Source organism: Argopecten irradians, chromosome 3 (assembly GCF_041381155.1).
Source record: "Argopecten irradians isolate NY chromosome 3, Ai_NY, whole genome shotgun sequence".
Taxonomy (NCBI): domain Eukaryota; kingdom Metazoa; phylum Mollusca; class Bivalvia; order Pectinida; family Pectinidae; genus Argopecten; species Argopecten irradians.
Genome location: NC_091136.1, coordinates 69,630,328 through 69,654,120, shown reverse-complemented (window position 1 = coordinate 69,654,120; position 23,793 = coordinate 69,630,328). Strand labels below are relative to the sequence as shown.

At 44.3% G+C, this 23,793-nt stretch overlaps 1 protein-coding gene across 1 annotated transcript in view; it reads right to left on the bottom strand.

Annotated features, from left to right (window-relative positions):
- The window catches only part of LOC138319842 (putative uncharacterized protein DDB_G0281733), a 108,851-nt gene extending 100,791 nt beyond the window's left edge, over positions 1-8,060 (bottom strand). Inside the window, exon 1 of the mRNA XM_069262972.1 lies at positions 7,902-8,060. Within this exon, the coding sequence (XP_069119073.1) occupies positions 7,902-8,060 (159 nt within the window). The remainder of the gene's footprint in view (positions 1-7,901) is intronic.
- Between the last annotated feature and the right edge of the window lie 15,733 nt (positions 8,061-23,793).

Genomic DNA, 23,793 nt, shown 5'->3' with positions numbered 1-23,793 from the left:
ACTCTGACTACCTCCCTATCCCGATCGTCCAGTGTCTGGAACTCTGACTACCTCCCTATCCCCATCGTCCAGTGTCTGGAACTCTGACTACCTCACTATCCCCATCGTCCAGTGTCTGGAACTCTGACTACCTCCCTATCCCTATGGTCCAGTGTCTGGAACTCTGACTACCCCACTATCCCCATCGTCCAGTGTCTGGAACAATGACTACCTCCCTTATCCCCATCGTCCAGTGTCTGGAACTCTGACTACCTCCCTATCCCCATCGTCCAGTGTCTGGAACTCTGACTACCTCCCTATCCCCATCGTCCAGTGTCTGGAACTCTGACTACCTCCCTATCCCCATCGTCCAGTGTCTGGAACTCTGACTACCTCCCTATCCCCATCGTCCAGTGTCTGGAACTCTGACTACCTCCCTATCCCATCGTCCAGTGTCTGGAACTCTGACTACCTCCCTATCCCCATCGTCCAGTGTCTGGAACTCTGACTACCTCCCTATCCCCATCGTCCAGTGTCTGGAACTCTGACTACCTCCCTATCCCCATCGTCCAGTGTCTGGAACTCTGACTACCTCCCTATCCCCATCGTCCAGTGTCTGGAACTCTGACTACCCCACTATCCCCATCGTCCAGTGTCTGGAACTCTGACTACCTCCCTATCCCCATCGTCCAGTGTCTGGAACTCTGACTACCTCCCTATCCCCATCGTCCAGTGTCTGGAACTCTGACTACCTCACTATCCCCATCGTCCAGTGTCTGGAACTCTGACTACCTCCCTATCCCCATCGTCCAGTGTCTGGAACTCTGACTACCTCCCTATCCCCATCGTCCAGTGTCTGGAACTCTGACTACCTCCCTATCCCCATCGTCCAGTGTCTGGAACTCTGACTACCTCACTATCCCATCGTCCAGTGTCTGGAACTCTGACTACCTCCCTATCCCCATCGTCCAGTGTCTGGAACTCTGACTACCTCCCTATCCCCATCGTCCAGTGTCTGGAACTCTGACTACCTCACTATCCCCATCGTCCAGTGTCTGGAACTCTGACTACCTCCCTATCCCCATCGTCCAGTGTCTGGAACTCTGACTACCTCCCTATCCCAATCGTCCAGTGTCTGGAACTCTGACTACCTCCCTATCCCCATCGTCCAGTGTCTGGAACTCTGACTACCTCCCTATCCCCATCGTCCAGTGTCTGGAACTCTGACTACCTCCCTATCCCCATCGTCCAGTGTCTGGAACTCTGACTACCTCACTATCCCCATCGTCCAGTGTCTGGAACTCTGACTACCTCCCTATCCCCATCGTCCAGTGTCTGGAACTCTGACTACCTCCCTATCCCCATCGTCCAGTGTCTGGAACTCTGACTACCCCACTATCCCTATCCCAATCGTCCAGTGTCTGGAACTCTGACTACCTCACTATCCCCATCGTCCAGTGTCTGGAACAATGACTACCTCCCTACCCCTATGGTCCAGTGTCTGGAACTCTGACTACCTCACTATCCCCATCGTCCAGTGTCTGGAACTCTGACTACCTCCCTATCCCCATCGTCCAGTGTCTGGAACTCTGACTACCTCCCTATCCCAATCGTCCAGTGTCTGGAACTCTGACTACCCCACTATCCCCATCGTCCAGTGTCTGGAACAATGACTACCTCCCTACCCCTATGGTCCAGTGTCTGGAACTCTGACTACCTCACTATCCCCATCGTCCAGTGTCTGGAACAATGACTACCTCCCTATCCCCTATCGTCCAGTGTCTGGAACTCTGACTACCTCCCTATCCCAATCGTCCAGTGTCTGGAACTCTGACTACCTCCCTATCCCCATCGTCCAGTGTCTGGAACTCTGACTACCTCCCTATCCCAATCGTCCAGTGTCTGGAACTCTGACTACCTCCCTATCCCCATCGTCCAGTGTCTGGAACTCTGACTACCTCCCTATCCCGATCGTCCAGTGTCTGGAACTCTGACTACCTCCCTATCCCCATCGTCCAGTGTCTGGAACTCTGACTACCCCACTATCCCCATCGTCCAGTGTCTGGAACTCTGACTACCTCACTATCCCCATCGTCCAGTGTCTGGAACTCTGACTACCTCCCTATCCCCATCGTCCAGTGTCTGGAACTCTGACTACCTCCCTATCCCCATCGTCCAGTGTCTGGAACTCTGACTACCTCCCTATCCCCATCGTCCAGTGTCTGGAACTCTGACTACCTCCCTATCCCCATCGTCCAGTGTCTGGAACTCTGACTACCTCCCTATCCCCATCGTCCAGTGTCTGGAACTCTGACTACCTCCCTATCCCCATCGTCCAGTGTCTGGAACTCTGACTACCCCACTATCCCCATCGTCCAGTGTCTGGAACTCTGACTACCCCACTATCCCCATCGTCCAGTGTCTGGAACTCTGACTACCTCCCTATCCCCATCGTCCAGTGTCTGGAACTCTGACTACCTCCCTATCCCCATCGTCCAGTGTCTGGAACTCTGACTACCTCCCTATCCCCATCGTCCAGTGTCTGGAACTCTGACTACCTCCCTATCCCCATCGTCCAGTGTCTGGAACTCTGACTACCTCCCTATCCCCATCGTCCAGTGTCTGGAACTCTGACTACCTCCCTATCCCCATCGTCCAGTGTCTGGAACTCTGACTACCTCCCTATCCCCATCGTCCAGTGTCTGGAACTCTGACTACCTCCCTATCCCCATCGTCCAGTGTCTGGAACTCTGACTACCCCACTATCCCCATCGTCCAGTGTCTGGAACTCTGACTACCCCACTATCCCCATCGTCCAGTGTCTGGAACTCTGACTACCTCCCTATCCCCATCGTCCAGTGTCTGGAACTCTGACTACCTCCCTATCCCCATCGTCCAGTGTCTGGAACTCTGACTACCTCCCTATCCCCATCGTCCAGTGTCTGGAACTCTGACTACCTCCCTATCCCATCGTCCAGTGTCTGGAACTCTGACTACCCCACTATCCCCATCGTCCAGTGTCTGGAACTCTGACTACCTCCCTATCCCTATGGTCCAGTGTCTGGAACTCTGACTACCTCCCTATCCCCATCGTCCAGTGTCTGGAACTCTGACTACCTCCCTATCCCCATCGGTCCAGTGTCTGGAACTCTGACTACCCCACTATCCCCATCGTCCAGTGTCTGGAACTCTGACTACCTCACTATCCCCATCGTCCAGTGTCTGGAACTCTGACTACCTCCCTATCCCGATCGTCCAGTGTCTGGAACTCTGACTACCTCCCTATCCCCATCGTCCAGTGTCTGGAACTCTGACTACCTCCCTATCCCGATCGTCCAGTGTCTGGAACTCTGACTACCTCCCTATCCCCATCGTCCAGTGTCTGGAACTCTGACTACCTCCCTATCCCGATCGTCCAGTGTCTGGAACTCTGACTACCTCCCTATCCCGATCGTCCAGTGTCTGGAACTCTGACTACCTCACTATCCCGATCGTCCAGTGTCTGGAACTCTGACTACCTCCCTATCCCCATCGTCCAGTGTCTGGAACTCTGACTACCTCCCTATCCCGATCGTCCAGTGTCTGGAACTCTGACTACCTCCCTATCCCCATCGTCCAGTGTCTGGAACTCTGACTACCTCCCTATCCCGATCGTCCAGTGTCTGGAACTCTGACTACCTCACTATCCCCATCGTCCAGTGTCTGGAACTCTGACTACCTCACTATCCCCATCGTCCAGTGTCTGGAACTCTGACTACCTCACTATCCCCATCGTCCAGTGTCTGGAACTCTGACTACCTCCCTATCCCCATCGTCCAGTGTCTGGAACTCTGACTACCTCCCTATCCCCATCGTCCAGTGTCTGGAACTCTGACTACCTCCCTATCCCCATCGTCCAGTGTCTGGAACTCTGACTACCTCCCTATCCCCATCGTCCAGTGTCTGGAACTCTGACTACCTCCCTATACCTATGGTCCAGTGTCTGGAACTCTGACTACCTCCCTATCCCGATCGTCCAGTGTCTGGAACTCTGACTACCTCACTATCCCCATCGTCCAGTGTCTGGAACTCTGACTACCTCACTATCCCCATCGTCCAGTGTCTGGAACTCTGACTACCTCACTATCCCGATCGTCCAGTGTCTGGAACTCTGACTACCTCCCTATCCCCATCGTCCAGTGTCTGGAACTCTGACTACCTCACTATCCCGATCGTCCAGTGTCTGGAACTCTGACTACCTCCCTATCCCCATCGTCCAGTGTCTGGAACTCTGACTACCTCCCTATCCCCATCGTCCAGTGTCTGGAACTCTGACTACCTCCCTATCCCCATCGTCCAGTGTCTGGAACTCTGACTACCTCACTATCCCCATCGTCCAGTGTCTGGAACTCTGACTACCTCACTATCCCCATCGTCCAGTGTCTGGAACTCTGACTACCTCCCTATCCCCATCGTCCAGTGTCTGGAACTCTGACTACCTCCCTATCCCCATCGTCCAGTGTCTGGAACTCTGACTACCCCACTATCCCCATCGTCCAGTGTCTGGAACTCTGACTACCTCACTATCCCCATCGTCCAGTGTCTGGAACTCTGACTACCTCCCTATCCCCATCGTCCAGTGTCTGGAACTCTGACTACCTCACTATCCCCATCGTCCAGTGTCTGGAACTCTGACTACCTCCCTATCCCCATCGTCCAGTGTCTGGAACTCTGACTACCTCACTATCCCCATCGTCCAGTGTCTGGAACTCTGACTACCTCCCTATCCCCATCGTCCAGTGTCTGGAACTCTGACTACCTCACTATCCCCATCGTCCAGTGTCTGGAACTCTGACTACCTCCCTATCCCCATCGTCCAGTGTCTGGAACTCTGACTACCTCACTATCCCCATCGTCCAGTGTCTGGAACTCTGACTACCTCACTATCCCCATCGTCCAGTGTCTGGAACTCTGACTACCTCCCTATCCCGATCGTCCAGTGTCTGGAACTCTGACTACCTCCCTATCCCCATCGTCCAGTGTCTGGAACTCTGACTACCTCACTATCCCCATCGTCCAGTGTCTGGAACTCTGACTACCTCACTATCCCGATCGTCCAGTGTCTGGAACTCTGACTACCTCACTATCCCCATCGTCCAGTGTCTGGAACTCTGACTACCTCACTATCCCCATCGTCCAGTGTCTGGAACTCTGACTACCTCCCTATCCCCATCGTCCAGTGTCTGGAACTCTGACTACCTCCCTATCCCCATCGTCCAGTGTCTGGAACTCTGACTACCTCACTATCCCCATCGTCCAGTGTCTGGAACTCTGACTACCCCACTATCCCCATCGTCCAGTGTCTGGAACTCTGACTACCTCACTATCCCCATCGTCCAGTGTCTGGAACTCTGACTACCTCACTATCCCCATCGTCCAGTGTCTGGAACTCTGACTACCTCCCTATCCCCATCGTCCAGTGTCTGGAACTCTGACTACCTCCCTATCCCCATCGTCCAGTGTCTGGAACTCTGACTACCTCCTTATCCCGATCGTCCAGTGTCTGGAACTCTGACTACCTCCCTATCCCGATCGTCCAGTGTCTGGAACTCTGACTACCTCACTATCCCCATCGTCCAGTGTCTGGAACTCTGACTACCTCCCTATCCCCATCGTCCAGTGTCTGGAACTCTGACTACCTCCCTATCCCCATCGTCCAGTGTCTGGAACTCTGACTACCTCCCTATCCCCATCGTCCAGTGTCTGGAACTCTGACTACCTCACTATCCCCATCGTCCAGTGTCTGGAACTCTGACTACCTCCCTATCCCCATCGTCCAGTGTCTGGAACTCTGACTACCCCACTATCCCAATCGTCCAGTGTCTGGAACTCTGACTACCTCACTATCCCTATCGTCCAGTGTCTGGAACTCTGACTACCTCCTATCCCCATCGTCCAGTGTCTGGAACTCTGACTACCTCCCTATCCCGATCGTCCAGTGTCTGGAACTCTGACTACCTCCCTATCCCCATCGTCCAGTGTCTGGAACTCTGACTACCTCACTATCCCCATCGTCCAGTGTCTGGAACTCTGACTACCTCCCTATCCCCATCGTCCAGTGTCTGGAACTCTGACTACCCCACTATCCCCATCGTCCAGTGTCTGGAACTCTGACTACCTCCCTATCCCCATCGTCCAGTGTCTGGAACTCTGACTACCTCACTATCCCGATCGTCCAGTGTCTGGAACTCTGACTACCCCCCTATCCCCATCGTCCAGTGTCTGGAACTCTGACTACCCCACTATCCCCATCGTCCAGTGTCTGGAACTCTGACTACCTCCCTATCCCCATCGTCCAGTGTCTGGAACTCTGACTACCTCACTATCCCCATCGTCCAGTGTCTGGAACTCTGACTACCTCCCTATCCCGATCGTCCAGTGTCTGGAACTCTGACTACCTCACTATCCCGATCGTCCAGTGTCTGGAACTCTGACTACCTCCCTATCCCCATCGTCCAGTGTCTGGAACTCTGACTACCCCACTATCCCCATCGTCCAGTGTCTGGAACTCTGACTACCTCACTATCCCCATCGTCCAGTGTCTGGAACTCTGACTACCTCCCTATCCCCATCGTCCAGTGTCTGGAACTCTGACTACCTCACTATCCCCATCGTCCAGTGTCTGGAACTCTGACTACCTCCCTATCCCGATCGTCCAGTGTCTGGAACCATGACTACCTCACTATCCCCATCGTCCAGTGTCTGGAACTCTGACTACCTCCCTATCCCCATCGTCCAGTGTCTGGAACTCTGACTACCTCCCTATCCCCATCGTCCAGTGTCTGGAACTCTGACTACCTCCCTATCCCGATCGTCCAGTGTCTGGAACTCTGACTACCTCCCTATCCCCATCGTCCAGTGTCTGGAACTCTGACTACCTCCCTATCCCCATCGTCCAGTGTCTGGAACTCTGACTACCTCACTATCCCCATCGTCCAGTGTCTGGAACTCTGACTACCTCCCTATCCCCATCGTCCAGTGTCTGGAACTCTGACTACCTCCACTATCCCCATCGTCCAGTGTCTGGAACTCTGACTACCTCCCTATCCCCATCGTCCAGTGTCTGGAACTCTGACTACCTCACTATCCCCATCGTCCAGTGTCTGGAACTCTGACTACCTCACTATCCCCATCGTCCAGTGTCTGGAACTCTGACTACCTCCCTATCCCCATCGTCCAGTGTCTGGAACTCTGACTACCTCACTATCCCCATCGTCCAGTGTCTGGAACTCTGACTACCTCCCTATCCCCATCGTCCAGTGTCTGGAACTCTGACTACCTCCCTATCCCCATCGTCCAGTGTCTGGAACTCTGACTACCTCCCTATCCCCATCGTCCAGTGTCTGGAACTCTGACTACCCCACTATCCCCATCGTCCAGTGTCTGGAACTCTGACTACCCCACTATCCCCATCGTCCAGTGTCTGGAACTCTGACTACCCCACTATCCCCATCGTCCAGTGTCTGGAACTCTGACTACCTCACTATCCCCATCGTCCAGTGTCTGGAACTCTGACTACCTCACTATCCCCATCGTCCAGTGTCTGGAACTCTGACTACCTCCCACTATCCCCATCGTCCAGTGTCTGGAACTCTGACTACCTCCCTATCCCCATCGTCCAGTGTCTGGAACTCTGACTACCTCCCTATCCCCATCGTCCAGTGTCTGGAACTCTGACTACCTCACTATCCCCATCGTCCAGTGTCTGGAACTCTGACTACCTCCCTATCCCCATCGTCCAGTGTCTGGAACATCTGACTACCCCCCTATCCCCATCGTCCAGTGTCTGGAACTCTGACTACCTCCACTATCCCCATCGTCCAGTGTCTGGAACTCTGACTACCCCACTATCCCCATCGTCCAGTGTCTGGAACTCTGACTACCTCCCCTATCCCCATCGTCCAGTGTCTGGAACTCTGACTACCTCCCTCGTCCAGTGTCTGGAACCTCACTCTGACTGGAACCTCCCTATCCCCATCGTCCAGTGTCTGGAACAATGAACTACCCACTATCCCCCATGTCTGTCCAGTGTCTGGAACCATGACTACCTCCCTATCCCATTCGTACCTGGAACTCGTCCAGTGTCTGGAACTCTGGAATTACTCCGTATCCCCATCGTCCAGTGTCATGGAAATCTGAATTCCTCCCTGATCCCGATCGTCGGGTCTTGGAACAAGGATCATACCTCCCTTTAACCCATTGGTCAAGTGGTCTGGAAATCTGACTACCCCCCACTAATCACAATCGTCCACAGTGTCTGGAACTCTGGACTAACCTCACTATACCCATCGTCCTGTGTCTGGAACTCTGACTACCCTCCTATCCCCATTCGTCCAGTGTCTGGAACTCTGACTACCTCCCTATCCCATCGGCCAGTGTATGGAATCTCTGGACTAACTCACTATCCCCATAGTCAGTGTCCTGGATCTCTGGACTACCCCACTTATCCCATTAGTCAAGTTTGTCTGGTACTCTGGACATACCCCACTATTCCCCATCGTACCAGCTGTCTGGAACTCTGACTACATCCCTCATTTCCCCATCGGTCCAGTGTCTGGAACAATGACTACCCCACTTTCCACATCGTCAGTGTCTGAGAACTCTGACTACCCCAATATCCCAATCGTCCACGTGTACTGGAAACTCTGTCTACCTCACTATCACATCGTCACGTGTCGGAAACAATGACTTCATCACTCATCCCCATCGTTACAGTGTCTGGAACTCTGACTACCTCCCTATACCCAATCGTTCTCAGTGTCTGGAAACAATGACAAAAATTTCCTCCTATCCCTTATAGTCCAGTGTCTGGAAACTCTGACTACCTCCCCATCTCCCCCAATGTCCTGTGTCTGAAACAACTTGATTTACCTCCCTATCCCATCGTCCAGTGTTCTGGAACTCTGACATACCTCACTATCCCCATCGTCCAGTGTCTGGAACTCTGACTACCTCTCTATCCCGATCGTCCAGTGTCTGGACTACTGACTACCCACTACCCATCGTAAGTGTCTGGAACTCATGTACCAGTACTAGTCTAACCGTACCTCCTTTCAACATTCTGGAACCTCTACCAGTACATGTTTTCTACTGTGTAATATTCTAACCTCTAAAGTACATGTTCTCTACCAGAACTTTCTACGGTAATATTCTAGCTACGCATCTCCCAGTACATGTTCTTCTGTAATAATATTCTTAACCTCATACCAGGACTAGTTCTACTGATAATATATTCTAACCTCTACCAGTACTACAGTTCTACCTGTATAATATTCATAACAATCTACCAGCACATGTTCTACTCTATGAAATATTCTTACCTCTACCAGTACATTGTTCTACTGTATAATATTCTAACCTCTACCAGTACATACTCTATAATATTCTAACCTCTACCAGTCTACTCTATAAATATTCTAACCTCTACCAGTACTGTACTGTAAAATTTCTATACCTCTACCAGTACATGTTCTACTGTGTAATATGTATAACCTCTACCAGTACATGTTCTGTATAATATTCTACCTCTACCAGTACATGTTCTACTGTATAATATTCTAACCTCTACCACTGTGTATATTTCTAACCTCTATGTTCTACATGTTCTACTGTATAATCTTAACCTCTACCAGGTACATGTTCTACTGTAAATATTCTAACCTCTACCAGTACATGTTCTACTGTATAATATTCTAACCTCTACCAGTACATGTTCTACTGTATAATATTCTAACCTCTACCAGTACATGTTCTACTGTGTAATATTCTAACCTCTACCAGTACATGTTCTACTGTATAATATTCTAACCTCTACCAGTACATGTTCTACTGTATAATATTCTAACCTCTACCAGTACATGTTCTACTGTATAATCTTCTAACCTCTACCAGTACAGTTCTACTGTTAATATTCTAACCTCTACCAGTACATGTTCTACTGTATAATATTCTAACCTCTACCAGTACATGTTCTACTGTATAATATTCTAACCTCTACCAGTACATGTTCTACTGTATAATATTCTAACCTCTACCAGTACATGTTCTACTTACTGTATAATATTCTAACCTCTACCAGTACATGTTCTACTGTATAATATTCTAACCTCTACCAGTACATGTTCTACTGTATAATATTCTAACCTCTACCAGTACATGTTCTACTGTATAATCTTCTAACCTCTACCAGTACATGTTCTAATGTGTAATATTCTAACCTCTACCAGTACTAGTTATAATGTTTAATCTTCTAACTTCTACCAGTACCTGTTCTTCTGTATAATATTCTAACTTCTACCAGTACATGTTCTACTGTATAATATTCTAACCTCTACCAGTACAGTTCTACTGTATAATATTCTAACTCTACCAGTACATGTTCTACTGTATAATTTCTAACCTCTACCAGTACATGTTCTACTGTATAATATTCTAACCTCTACCAGTACTAGTTTTACGTTAATCTTCTAACCTCTACCAGTACTGTTCTACTGTATAATATTCTAACTTCTACCAGTACATGTTCTACTGTATAATATTCTAACCTCTACCAGTACATGTTTACTGTATAATTACCTCTCAGTCTTGTTCTACTGTATAATCTTCTAACCTCTACCAGTACTAGTTCTACTGTATAATCTTCTTACCTCTACCAGTACTAGTTCTACTGTATAATCTTCTAACCTCTACAGTACTATACTACGTATACTGTATATTTCTTACCTCTACCAGTACTTTTTACGTATAATCTTCTAACCTCTACCAGTACTAGTTCTACTGTATAATATTCTAACCTCTACCAGTACTAGTTATACTATATATACTGTTATGTTAACCTTTACCAGTACATGTTCTACTGTATAATATTCTAACCTCTACCAGTACTGTTCTACTGTATAATCTTCTAACCTCTACCAGTACTATGTTCTACTGTATAATCTTCTTACCTCTACCAGTACATAGTTCTACTGTATAATATTCTAACCTCTACCAGTACTAGTTCTACTGTATAATATTCTAACCTCTACCAGTACCTACTGTATAATATTCTAACCTTACCAGTACATGTTCTACTGTATAATATTCTAACCTCTACCAGTATGTTCTACTGTATAATCTTCTAACCTCTACCAGTTATGTTCTACTGTATAATCTTCTAACCTCTACCAGTACATGTTCTACTGTATATTTCTAACCTCTACCAGTGTACTGTTCTACTGTATAATATTCTAACCTCTACCAGTACTAGTTCTACTGTATAATATTCTAACCTCTACCAGTACTAGTTCTACTGTATAATCTTCTAACCTCTACCAGTGCTAGTTTTACTGTATAATATTATAACCCCTACCAGTAATAGTTCTACTGTATAATCTTCTAACCTCTACCAGTACTAGTTCTACTTAATGATATTTTTAACCTCTATCAGTACTAGTTCTACTTATAATATTCTAACTTCTACCATTACATGTTCTACTGTATAATCTTCTAACCTCTACCAGTACATGTTCTACTGTATAATATTCTAACCTCTACCAGTACTAGTTCTACTGTATGATATTCTAGCCTCTACCAGTACTAGTTCTACTGTATAATATTCTAACCTCTTCCAGTACTAGTTCTACTATATAATATTCTAACCCCTACCAGTACTAGTTCCACTATAATATTCTAACCTCTACCTGTACTCGATCTACTGTATAATATTCTAACCCCTACCAGTACTAGTTCTACCGTATAACATTCTAACCTCTACCAGTACATGTTCTACTGTGTAATATTCTAACCTCTACCAGTACATGTTCTACTGTGTAATATTCTAACCTCTACCAGTACATGTTCTACTGTATAATATTCTAACCTCTACCAGTACATGTTCTACTGTATAATATTCTAACCTCTACCAGTACATGTTCTACTGTATAATCTTCTAACCTCTACCAGTACATGTTCTACTGTATAATCTTCTAACCTCTACTATATAATATTCTAACCTCTACCAGTACATGTTCTACTGTATAATATTCTAACCTCTACCAGTACATGTTCTACTCTATAATATTCTAACCTCTACCAGTACATGTTCTACTGTATAATATTCTAACCTCTACCAGTACATGTTCTACTGTATAATATTCTAACCTCTACCAGTACATGTTCTACTGTATAATATTCTAACCTCTACCAGTACATGTTCTACTGTATAATATTCTAACCTCTACCAGGACTGTTCTACTGTTCTATTCTAACCTCTACCGTATAATACTATTCTAACCTCTACCAGTACATGTTCTACTGTATAATATTCTAACCTCTACCAGTACATGTTCTACTGTATAATATTCTAACCTCTACCAGTACTAGTTCTACTATAATATTCTAACCTCTACCAGTACTAGTTCTACCGTATAATATTCTAACATCTACCAGCACATGTTCTACTGTATAATATTCTAACATCTACCAGTACTAGTTCTACTATAATATTCTTACATCTACCATTAGTCGATCTACTGTATAATATTCTAACCCCTATCAGTACTAGTTCTACTGTATAATCCTCTAACCTCTACCAGTACATGTTCTACTGTGTAATATTCTAACCTCTACCAGTACATGTTCTACTCTATAATATTCTTACCTCTACCAGTACATGTTCTACTGTGTAATATTCTAACCTCTACCAGTACATGTTCTACTCTATAATATTCTAACCTCTACCAGTACATGTTCTACTCTATAATATTCTAACCTCTACCAGTACATGTTCTACTCTATAATATTCTAACCTCTACCAGTACATGTTCTACTGTATAATCTTGTAACCTCTACCAGTACATGTTCTACTGTATAATCTTGTAACCTCTACCAGTACATGTTCTACTGTGTAATATTCTAACCTCTACCAGTACTAGTTCTACTATAATATTCTAACCTCTACCAGTACTAGTTCTACCGTATAATATTCTAACATCTACCAGCACATGTTCTACTGTATAATCTTGTAACCTCTACCAATACTAATTCTACTGTGTAATATTCTTATCCCTACCAGTACTAGTTCTACTGTATAATATTCTAACCTCTACCAGTACATGTTCTACTCTATAATATTCTAACCTCTACCAGTACATGTTCTACTGTATAATCTTGTAACCTCTACCAGTACATGTTCTACTGTGTAATATTCTAACCTCTACCAGTACATGTTCTACTCTATAATATTCTAACCTCTAGTAGTACATGTTCTACTGTATAATCTTGTAACCTCTACCAGTACATGTTCTACTGTGTAATATTCTAACCTCTACCAGTACATGTTCTACTCTATAATATTCTAACCTCTACCAGTACATGTTCTACTGTATAATATTCTAACCTCTACCAGTACATGTTCTACTCTATAATATTCTAACCTCTACCAGTACATGTTATACTGTATAATCTTGTAACCTCTACCAGTACATGTTATACTGTATAATATTCTAACCTCTACCAGTTGTAATGATATGTTTAGGCTTATATTAACAAAAGGGACCATTTCAGGAAGTGTGCGATAAAGGTGATAGAGGAAAGCCAGAGTACCCGGAGAAAACCACTAACTAGTAACCGGTTAGTACCTGGCAACTGTCCCAGATGGGATTCTAACTCGCAAACTGTCAGGACATGATACAAATATCTGTCAAACCATATTAAAACATGGCGATTTGCCACCACATCAACTCGAAACATGGGACAGCTGCTTATTCACTTTACTTTTTGAGACTATATGACGTAATATTTCATTACACTGGTTCGTCTTTTGAAAGACGGACATTTCCACTAATGTGTAAACTAAACTTGATGTAAAGTTTTTCACAGAGCTACATGTTACATCTCCAGGTGCGTTTCTTGTCTTCTGTTGATTTATAACGCGACTCCCAAATCTAAGCGACAGGCGTACCGTCCAAGTTTTTATTTACATGTTTTGATTTATAGACATCGTAGGGTTACGTTACTGCTGTAATTGATCACTAGTTACTGTGTGAGTTTGCGAGAGTTCACGAGAGTTCGCCGCGTATTATTGACACTGACATACCATTTAATCATCTCTACATATATATATATATATATATACTATAATTGTCCGTGTACTTTAACGCGGCTGAGCATCATGAAAATATGTCAGCTTCTACGTTAAGAAAAACACATTCCTCTTCATGTATTTTAACTCAAAATATAATATATACGATATCATGATACACCGTGGCGAATGGTATAGGTTCGAGTGTCACGATTTAAAATGTCACGAGAATTGATTTGAAGTTATCGATATTTGACGTGAGAGTCCGTCAAACTGTAGGAGTCTGTTAAAGCATTGTAACCCGAGATAGAGTGCCCTGGAATGTAACGGTCGCAATACGTAATTTGACACCATTCAATATAAATCACAGATAAAACCGGCCATGCAATACTACATCTCCATACAATACATCTGAAAGTTCTTGTATCTATTCCGATGGTACTGTACCATTACTATGCGGTTTTAATGACATTTTCGACAGCCGCTCCTAGTTCTTCCCAACAATAATGTACCGAAGTCACGACAAAAACATGTATTAGCATTGAGCATTATTCTGACAGAACCCCAAAAGATATTGAGAATAATATTTATAATTTAATTAAGATCACTCAATCAGGTACTAATAAGGCATATATTTCCGTAACTTTACTTACTTTTACAATAAAATAAATTTAGTTGTGGCGCATTGATATCTCATCCAATAATTCAGTTTGGCCAATGACTGTACCGCTTTTAAAATTTCCCGCGAAAACGTTTTGTATCTATGACGTCATAATATGTGACGTACAATTCTTTCGGTCTATGGAAAAATAACCTCAAAGATCTAGCCTATAGAAATGAGTGTAACATATGAAATTGAATTGATGCTTATTTACAATCCGCTTTGTCCTGTTCCACTGAGTATGTCTCCAGTCCGCGTTGTCCTGTCTACGACGTCTGCCATAAGTCCACATTGTCCTTTCTACGACGTCTGTCTCTAGTCCGTTTAGTCTTGTCTACAACATCTGTCATAAACTATGCACTTTGTCCTGTCCATGACGTCTGTCTCCAGTCCGCTTTGTCCTGTCCACAACGTATGTCTACAATCCGCGTTGTCCTGTCATTAACTATACACCTTGTCCTGCCCACAATGTCTGTCATAAGTATATTTTTTCCTGTTCCAGTGGATCTGTCTCCAGTCTGCGTTGTCCTGCCCACGACGTCTGTCTTAAGTACACTTTGTCCAGCCCACGACGTCTGTCTTCAGTACACTTTGTCCAGCCCATGACGTCTGTCTTAGGTACACTTTGTCCAGCCCACGACGTCTGTCTTAAGTACACTTTGTCCAGCCCACGACGTCTGTCTTAAGTACACTTTGTCCAGCCCACGACGTCTGTCTTAAGTACACTTTGCCCTGCCTTCAACATCTGTCTTATTTACACTTTATCGTGTACCACGAAGTCTGTCTCCAGTCCGTTTTGTCCTACCCACGACTTTTGTCTTAATTAATTTTTGGCCTGAACCACTGAGTCTGTCTCCAGTCCACTTTGCACTGCACCAAGACATCTGTTCCCAATCCGCTTTGTCCTGTACCAAGACATCTGTTTACAGTCCGCTTTGCCCTGTACTGTACCAAGACATCTGTCTCCAGTTCACGTTGCCCTGTACCAAGACATCTGTCTCCAGTCCACTTTGCCATGTACCAAGGCATCTGTCTCCAGTCCACTTTGCCTTGTACCAATAAATCTGTCTCCAGTCCACTTTGCCCTGTACCAAGACATCTGTCTCCAGTCCATTTGCCCTGTACCAAGACATCAGTCTCCAGTCCATTTGCCCTATACTAAGACATCTGTCTCCAGTCCACTTTGCACTGCACAAATACATCTGTCTCCAGTCCACTTTGCCCTGTACCAAGACATCAGTCTTCAGTCCATTTGTCCTGTACCAAGACATCTGTCTCCAGTCCACGTTGCCCTGTACCAAGACATCTGTCTCCAGTCCATTTGCACTGTATCAAGACATCTGTCTCCAGTCCACTTTGTCGTGTACCAAGACATCTGTCTCCAGTCTACTTTGCACTGTACCAATACATCTGTCTCCAGTCCACCTTGCTCTGTACCAATACATCTGTCTCCAGTCCACTTTGCACTGTACCAATACATCTGTCTCCAGTCCACCTTGCTCTGTACCAATACATCTGTCTCCAGTCCACTTTGCACTGTACCAATACATCTGTCTCCAGTCCACCTTGCTCTGTACCAATACATCTGTCTCCAGTCCACCTTGCTCTGTACCAATACATCTGTCTCCAGTCCACTTTGCACTGTACCAATACATCTGTCTCCAGTCCACCTTGCTCTGTACCAATACATCTGTCTCCAGTCCACTTTGCACTGTACCAATACATCTGTCTCCAGTCCACTTTGCACTGTACCAATACATCTGTCTCCAGTCCACCTTGCTCTGTACCAATACATCTGTCTCCAGTCCACCTTGCTCTGTACCAATACATCTGTCTCTAGTCTACTTTGCCCGGTACCAATGCATCTGTCTCTAGTCTACTTTGCCTTGTACCAAGACGCCTTCACTTTACCCCGCCTACAATATCTGTTTCAAGCCTTGGTCCAATATGCTTTTAGAATTAGCCCTGAACCTGTCTTGTGACGCCTTGTTAATCACTCACTGAGAGTATATAATCCGTTTGTATGAGAACATTGTCCTTATCAGCAGTTTGATGTGTCCACCCGGCGGATATCAATTTAGCTGACATTTGCGTCTTTTGGCAGTTTCAGCACATGTTTACTAGAAACTGGTATAAATGCTGGTTTGAATGAGGTCATTATTTAGACCAGCGTGTCTTCCAAAACGTGACCATACGCCGAGATTATCGACTCTAGTACAGTACGATATACGTAATGTATATGTGATTGTTGGGCTATTTATTACACATTATCTTCAATGGCTTACAATCGATCTGCATTTCCTTTAGGTACAACAATTGTGTGTTTTGGTACATGTTGACGTCATAGATATGGACGACATTATCGATAACCATCAGTTTTATAACAGAATTATTTAATTAAAAGTCTGAACCAAAATTTGGGCAATTTTTTTCTCAAGAAAAACCTTTAAACGACTGGAGGTACTCGATCTATATCGGACATCTACCACGTGGCATCTGGCCCGAACTTAAGTCGGTGACGGTATTCTATATGGTATTATAAACCTTGAAGCATTGAAGTATCAATTCTTAAAAATCAAGGCTATATAAACATAATTATATACGCTGAAATTATGTGTGGGACCCCCGGACTGTGGAAGGAATATTCAGACAGCATTATAAATGAACAGGTACTGAAGTAGTCTAAAGGAGAATGGTGAGGGTATGACCGACTTAGGCAGAACGCTGGGCATCTGCTACTTTACTAAACATGAAGAGACTTTATAAAGGAAAAGACTAAGTATGTGCTTTAAGTGAAATACGTCACTGGTCAGTTACATCTATTGTAGTATCGTATACATAGTTTACCGACTTTTTCTCATAATACATACCGCTAATGCTTAGCAGGTAACCAAATGTACATATCTACGCCACACACCAATTGGTTTAAAAATAAGCTGATATTTGCAAACAGGGGATAAAAATTAAGTTGATTCTGGTAAAAACCAATCAGGGAATGGTCACCAGCTGACAATGAGTATCCGATTATACAGATGACGTCACAAATGTGTTGTCGTCACAATAAACCTGCGCAATGTGCTGTGACAATATCATGAATATCCGTAAACCCTGGAGGGATTTAGTAAGTGTTGTTACTTAAGGAATAGATGTTTATTTTGTTGAGGTTATGAGGGTATAATGATAATTGAGCCCAAATGAATAATATTTATTCCCGCAGCAGTTGCATATTTTTTATTAAAATACCCATATTTTTTCTGTCTCGTCATCGTCAACGAATTCGATTGAACAGCTGATTGGAATCGAGTCATTCATATGTTCCCGCCAAGAGTGGGGTCATAACCACACGTTGCTACGGCATCGACTATTCCCGTAACAATAGAACCGCTGCGCGTGTTGTGCTAACATTATACATTGATAATGATAATACTAGAAAGCATGATTATTGAGTCCATGTCAGTGCAAACTGTGAATATATGACTGTGAGTTTTGCCGTTTTCTGATTGGTCTAGATCGCTCGGACAGGTCTTGACAAAATGCAATGTCAACCTGAGACTGATGAACACCTGTTCAGAGGTTGACATTGCAAATCCGGTAACCTGGCTAAAATAGACACAGGGAATTCCCTGTCTTTTCCACATTTTCGACCAATCAAAATAGAGCATTGGCGATCATCGGGCAATAGCCAAATCTACAGTGAGGTAGGATTAGGAAAGATGATAGGCACATTTGAAATGTAGCTATATGTTCTTAAGTTATATCATGAAGAAGTACATCAGAAGTACTAAAAGTACCTACTGAGGAAACGTGGATGAAGATATTCTTGTGTAGAAGAACAGGGAAAATACACATTCCTGTCGAGTGCCCCGACCAGGAATCGAACCCGGGTTTCCGGCGTGGAAATCTACGGCTCTACCGACTGAGCCAAAGAAGCATGCTCCGTCAGCTGAGTGACAGAGACCGTATTTAACACTATTTACAAGTCACACCGACCCGCTCCTTTTACACTACTCCCTCTGTTTTTCTTGAGATTTCCTAAATCTCAACCCGAGACTCTTTAACCACCTATACCATGGGTTATTTAGTTGGGCGCCAATGTAGAAGAACAGGGACAATACATATTCCTGTCGAGTGCCCCGACCAGGAATCGAACCCGGGTCTCCGGCGTGGAAATCTACGGCTCTACCGACTGAGCCAAAGAAGCATGCTCCGTCAGCTGAGTGACAGAGACCGTATTTAACACTATTTACAAGTCACACCGACCCGCTCCTTTTACACTTGTCTTTTTGTTTAATTAGTCATTGCGTTGTCCTTGCTTCAAAATATTGTTCCAAGTAGCAAAACTTACAAGTAGCAATGTATCGTTTCATGTAACAAAACAATTATTGACCTTTTGTAGGTTAATACGAGGAAATGTTAAACCTTTGACAGGTGATATTTCCCTCGGCCTTCGGCCTCGGGGAATATCACCTTTCTCAAGGTTTAACAATTCCTCGTATTAACCAACAAAAAGTCAATATTTGTATAATAACAAATGAGTGATAACCAATTACTACTAGAAATGTCATAATTGATAAATTAAAAGTCCCGTCACAAAGGCTTCCGCATGAATATCTATCGTCACATAGTTGTTGTGACGGAGTAAGTATCGTCACATAGTTGCTATGACGGAGTAAGTATCGTCACATAGTTGTTGTGACGGAGTAAGTATTGTCGCATGGTTGTTGTGACGAAGTGAGTATCGTCACAAAGTTGTTGCGACGGATTAAGCATCGTCACATAGTTGTTGTGTCGGAGTAAGTATCGTCACATGTATATTATAGTTGTTGTGACGAAGTAGTATCGTCGCATAGTTGTTGTGACGAAGTAGTATCGTCACAAGTTGTTGTGACGAGTAAGTATCGTCACATAGTTGTGTGACGGAGTAAGTATCGTCACATAGTTGTTGTGACGGAGTAAGTATCGTCACATAGTTGTTGTGACGGAGTAAGTATCGTCACATAGTTGTTGTGACGGAGTAAGTATCGTCACATAGTTGTTGTGACGGAGTAAGTATCGTCACATAGTTGTTGTGACGGAGTAAGTATCGTCACATAGTTGTTGTGACGGAGTAAGTATCGTCACATAGTTGTTGTGACGGAGTAAGTATCGTCACATAGTTGTTGTGACGGAGTAAGTATCGTCACATAGTTGTTGTGACGGAGTAAGTATCGTCACATAGTTGTTGTGACGGAGTAAGTACGTCACATAGTTGTTGTGACGGAGCAAGTATCGTCACATAGCTGTTGTGACGGAGTAAGTATTGTCACATAGTTGTTGTGACGGAGTAAGTATCGTCACATAGTTGTTGTGACGGAGTAAGTATCGTCACATAGTTGTTGTGACGGAGTAAGTATCGTCACATAGTTGTTGTGACGGAGTAAGTATCGTCACATAGTTGTTGTGACGGAGTAAGTATCGTCACATAGTTGTTGTGACGGAGTAAGTATCGTCACATAGTTGTTGTGACGGAGTAAGTATCGTCACATAGTTGTTGTGACGGAGTAAGTATCGTCACATGTATATTATAGTTGTTGTGACGGAGTAAGTATCGTCACATGTATATTATAGTTGTTGTGACGGAGTAAGTATCGTCACATAGTTATAGTTGTTGTGACGGAGTAAGTATCGTCACATGTATATTATAGTTGTTGTGACGGAGTAAGTATCGTCACATAGTTGTTGTGACGGAGTAAGTATCGTCACATAGTTGTTGTGACGGAGTAAGTATCGTCACATAGTTGTTGTGACGAAGTAAGTATCGTCACAAAGTTGTTGCGACGGATTAAGTATCGTCACATAGTTGTTGTGTCGGAGTAAGTATCGTCACATAGTTGTTGTGACGGAGTAAGTATCGTCACATAGTTGTTGTGACGGAGTAAGTGTCGTCACATAGTTGTTGTGACGGAGTAAGTGTCGTCACATAGTTGTTGTGACGCAGTAAGTATCGTCACATAGTTGTTGTGACGGAGTAAGTATCGTCACATAGTTGTTGTGACGGAGTAAGTGTCGTCACATAGTTGTTGTGACGGAGTAAGTATCGTCACATAGTTGTTGTGACGGAGTAAGTATCGTCACATAGTTGTTGTGACGGAGTAAGTATCGTCACATAGTTGTTGTGACGGAGTAAGTATCGTCACATAGTTGTTGTGACGGAGTAAGTATCGTCACATAGTTGTTGTGACGGAGTAAGTATCGTCACATAGTTGTTGTGACGGAGTAAGTATCGTCACATAGTTGTTGTGACGGAGTAAGTATCGTCACATAGTTGTTGTGACGGAGTAAGTATCGTCACATAGTTGTTGTGACGGAGTAAGTATCGTCACATAGTTGTTGTGACGGAGTAAGTATCGTCACATAGTTGTTGTGACGGAGTAAGTATCGTCACATAGTTGTTGTGACGGAGTAAGTATCGTCACATAGTTGTTGTGACGGAGTAAGTATCGTCACATAGTTGTTGTGACGGAGTAAGTATCGTCACATAGTTGTTGTGACGGAGTAAGTATCGTCACATAGTTGTTGTGACGGAGTAAGTATCGTCACATGTATATTATAGTTGTTGTGACGGAGTAAGTATCGTCACATAGTTGTTGTGACGGAGTAAGTATCGTCACATGTATATTATAGTTGTTGTGACGGAGTAAGTGTCGTCACATAATGGTTGTGACGGAGTAAGTATCGTCACATAGTTGTTGTGACGGAGTAAGTATCGTCACATGTATATTATAGTTGTTGTGACGGAGTAAGTATCGTCACATGTATATTATAGTTGTTGTGACGGAGTAAGTGTCGTCACATAGTTGTTGTGACGGAGTAAGTATCGTCACATAGTTGTTGTGACGGAGTAAGTATCGTCACATGTATATTATAGTTGTTGTGACGGAGTAAGTATCGTCACATGTATATTATAGTTGTTGTGACGGAGTAAGTATCGTCACATGTATATTATAGTTGTTGTGACGGAGTAAGTATCGTCACATAGTTGTTGTGACGGAGTAAGTATCGTCACATAGTTGTTGTGACGGAGTAAGTATCGTCACATAGTTGTTGTGACGGAGTAAGTATCGTCACATAGTTGTTGTGACGGAGTAAGTATCGTCACATAGTTGTTGTGACGGAGTAAGTATCGTCACATAGTTGTTGTGACGGAGTAAGTATCGTCACATAGTTGTTGTAACGGAGTAAGTATCGTCACATAGTTGTTGTGACGGAGTAAGTATCGTCACATAGTTGTTGTGACGGAGTAAGTATCGTCACATATATATTATAGTTGTTGTGACGGAGTAAGTATCGTCACATAGTTGTTGTGACGGAGTAAGTATCGTCACATAGTTGTTGTGACGGAGTAAGTATCGTCACATATATATTATAGTTGTTGTGACGGAGTAAGTATCGTCACATAGTGGTTGTGACGGAGTAAGTATAGTTACATAGTTGTTGTGACGGAGTTAGTATCGTCACATAGTTGTTGTAACGGAGTAAGTATCGTCACATAGTTGTTGTGACGGAGTAAGTATCGTCACATAGTTGTTGTGACGGAGTAAGTATCGTCACATAGTTGTTGTGACGGAGTAAGTATCGTCACATAGTTGTTGTGACGGAGTAAGTATCGTCACATAGTTGTTGTGACGGAGTAAGTATCGTCACATAGTTGTTGTGACGGAGTAAGTATCGTCACATAGTTGTTGTGACGGAGTAAGTATCGTCACATAGTTGTTGTGACGGAGTAAGTATCGTCACATAGTATGTTGTGACGGAGTAAGTATCGTCACATAGTTGTTTCGTACATAGTTGTTGTGACGGAGTAAGTATCGTCACATAGCTGTTGTGACGCAGTAAGTGTCGTCACATAGTTGTTATGACGGAGTAAGTATCGTCACATAGTTGTTGTGACGGAGTAAGTGTCGTCACTTAGTTGCTGTGACGGAGTAAGTATCGTCACATAGTTGTTGTGACGGAGTATGTATCGTCACATAGTTGTTGTGACGGAGTAAGTATCGTCACATAGTTGTTGTGACGGAGTAAGTGTCGTCACATAGTTGTTGTGACGGAGTAAGTATCGTCACATAGTTGTTGTGACGGAGTAAGTATCGTCACATAGTTGTTGTGACGGAGTAAGTATCGTCACATAGTTGTTGTGACGGAGTAAGTATCGTCACATAGTTGTTGTGACGGAGTAAGTATCGTCACATAGTTGTTGTGACGGAGTAAGTATCGTCACATTACAGTTGTTGTGACGGAGTAAGTATCGTCACATAGTTGTTGTGACGGAGTAAGTACCGTCACATAGTTGTTGTGACGGAGTAAGTATCGTCACATAGTTTGTTGTGACGGAGTAAGTATCGTCACATAGTTGTTGTGACGGAGTAAGTATCGTCACATGTATATTATAGTTGTTGTGACGGAGTAAGTATCGTCACATGTATATTACAGTTATTGTGACGGAGTAAGTATCGTCACATGTATATTACAGTTATTGTGACGGAGTAAGTATCGTCACATAGTTGTTGTGACGGGGTAAGTGTCGTCACACATAGTGTTGTGTGACGGAGTAAGTGTCGTCACATAGTTGTTGTGACGGAGTAAGTATCGTCACATGTATATTATAGTTGTTGTGACGGGGTAAGTGTCCGTCATATAGTGGTTGTGACGGAGTAAGTATCATCACATAGTTGTTGTGTGACGGAGTAAGTATCGTCACATAGTTGTTGTGACGAAGTAAGTATCGTCACATGTATATTATAGTTGTTGTGACGGAGTAAGTTATCGTCACATGTATATTACAGTTATTGTGACGGAGTAAGTATCGTCACATGTATATTATAGTTGTTGTGACGGAGTAAGTATCGTCACATGTATATTACAGTTGTTGTGACGGAGTAAGTATCGTCACATGTATATTATAGTTGTTGTGGCGGAGTAAGTGTCGTCACATAGTGGTTGTGACGGAGTAAGTATAGTTACATAGTTGTTGTGACGGAGTAAGTGACGGAGTAAGTAAGTCGTCACATAGTTG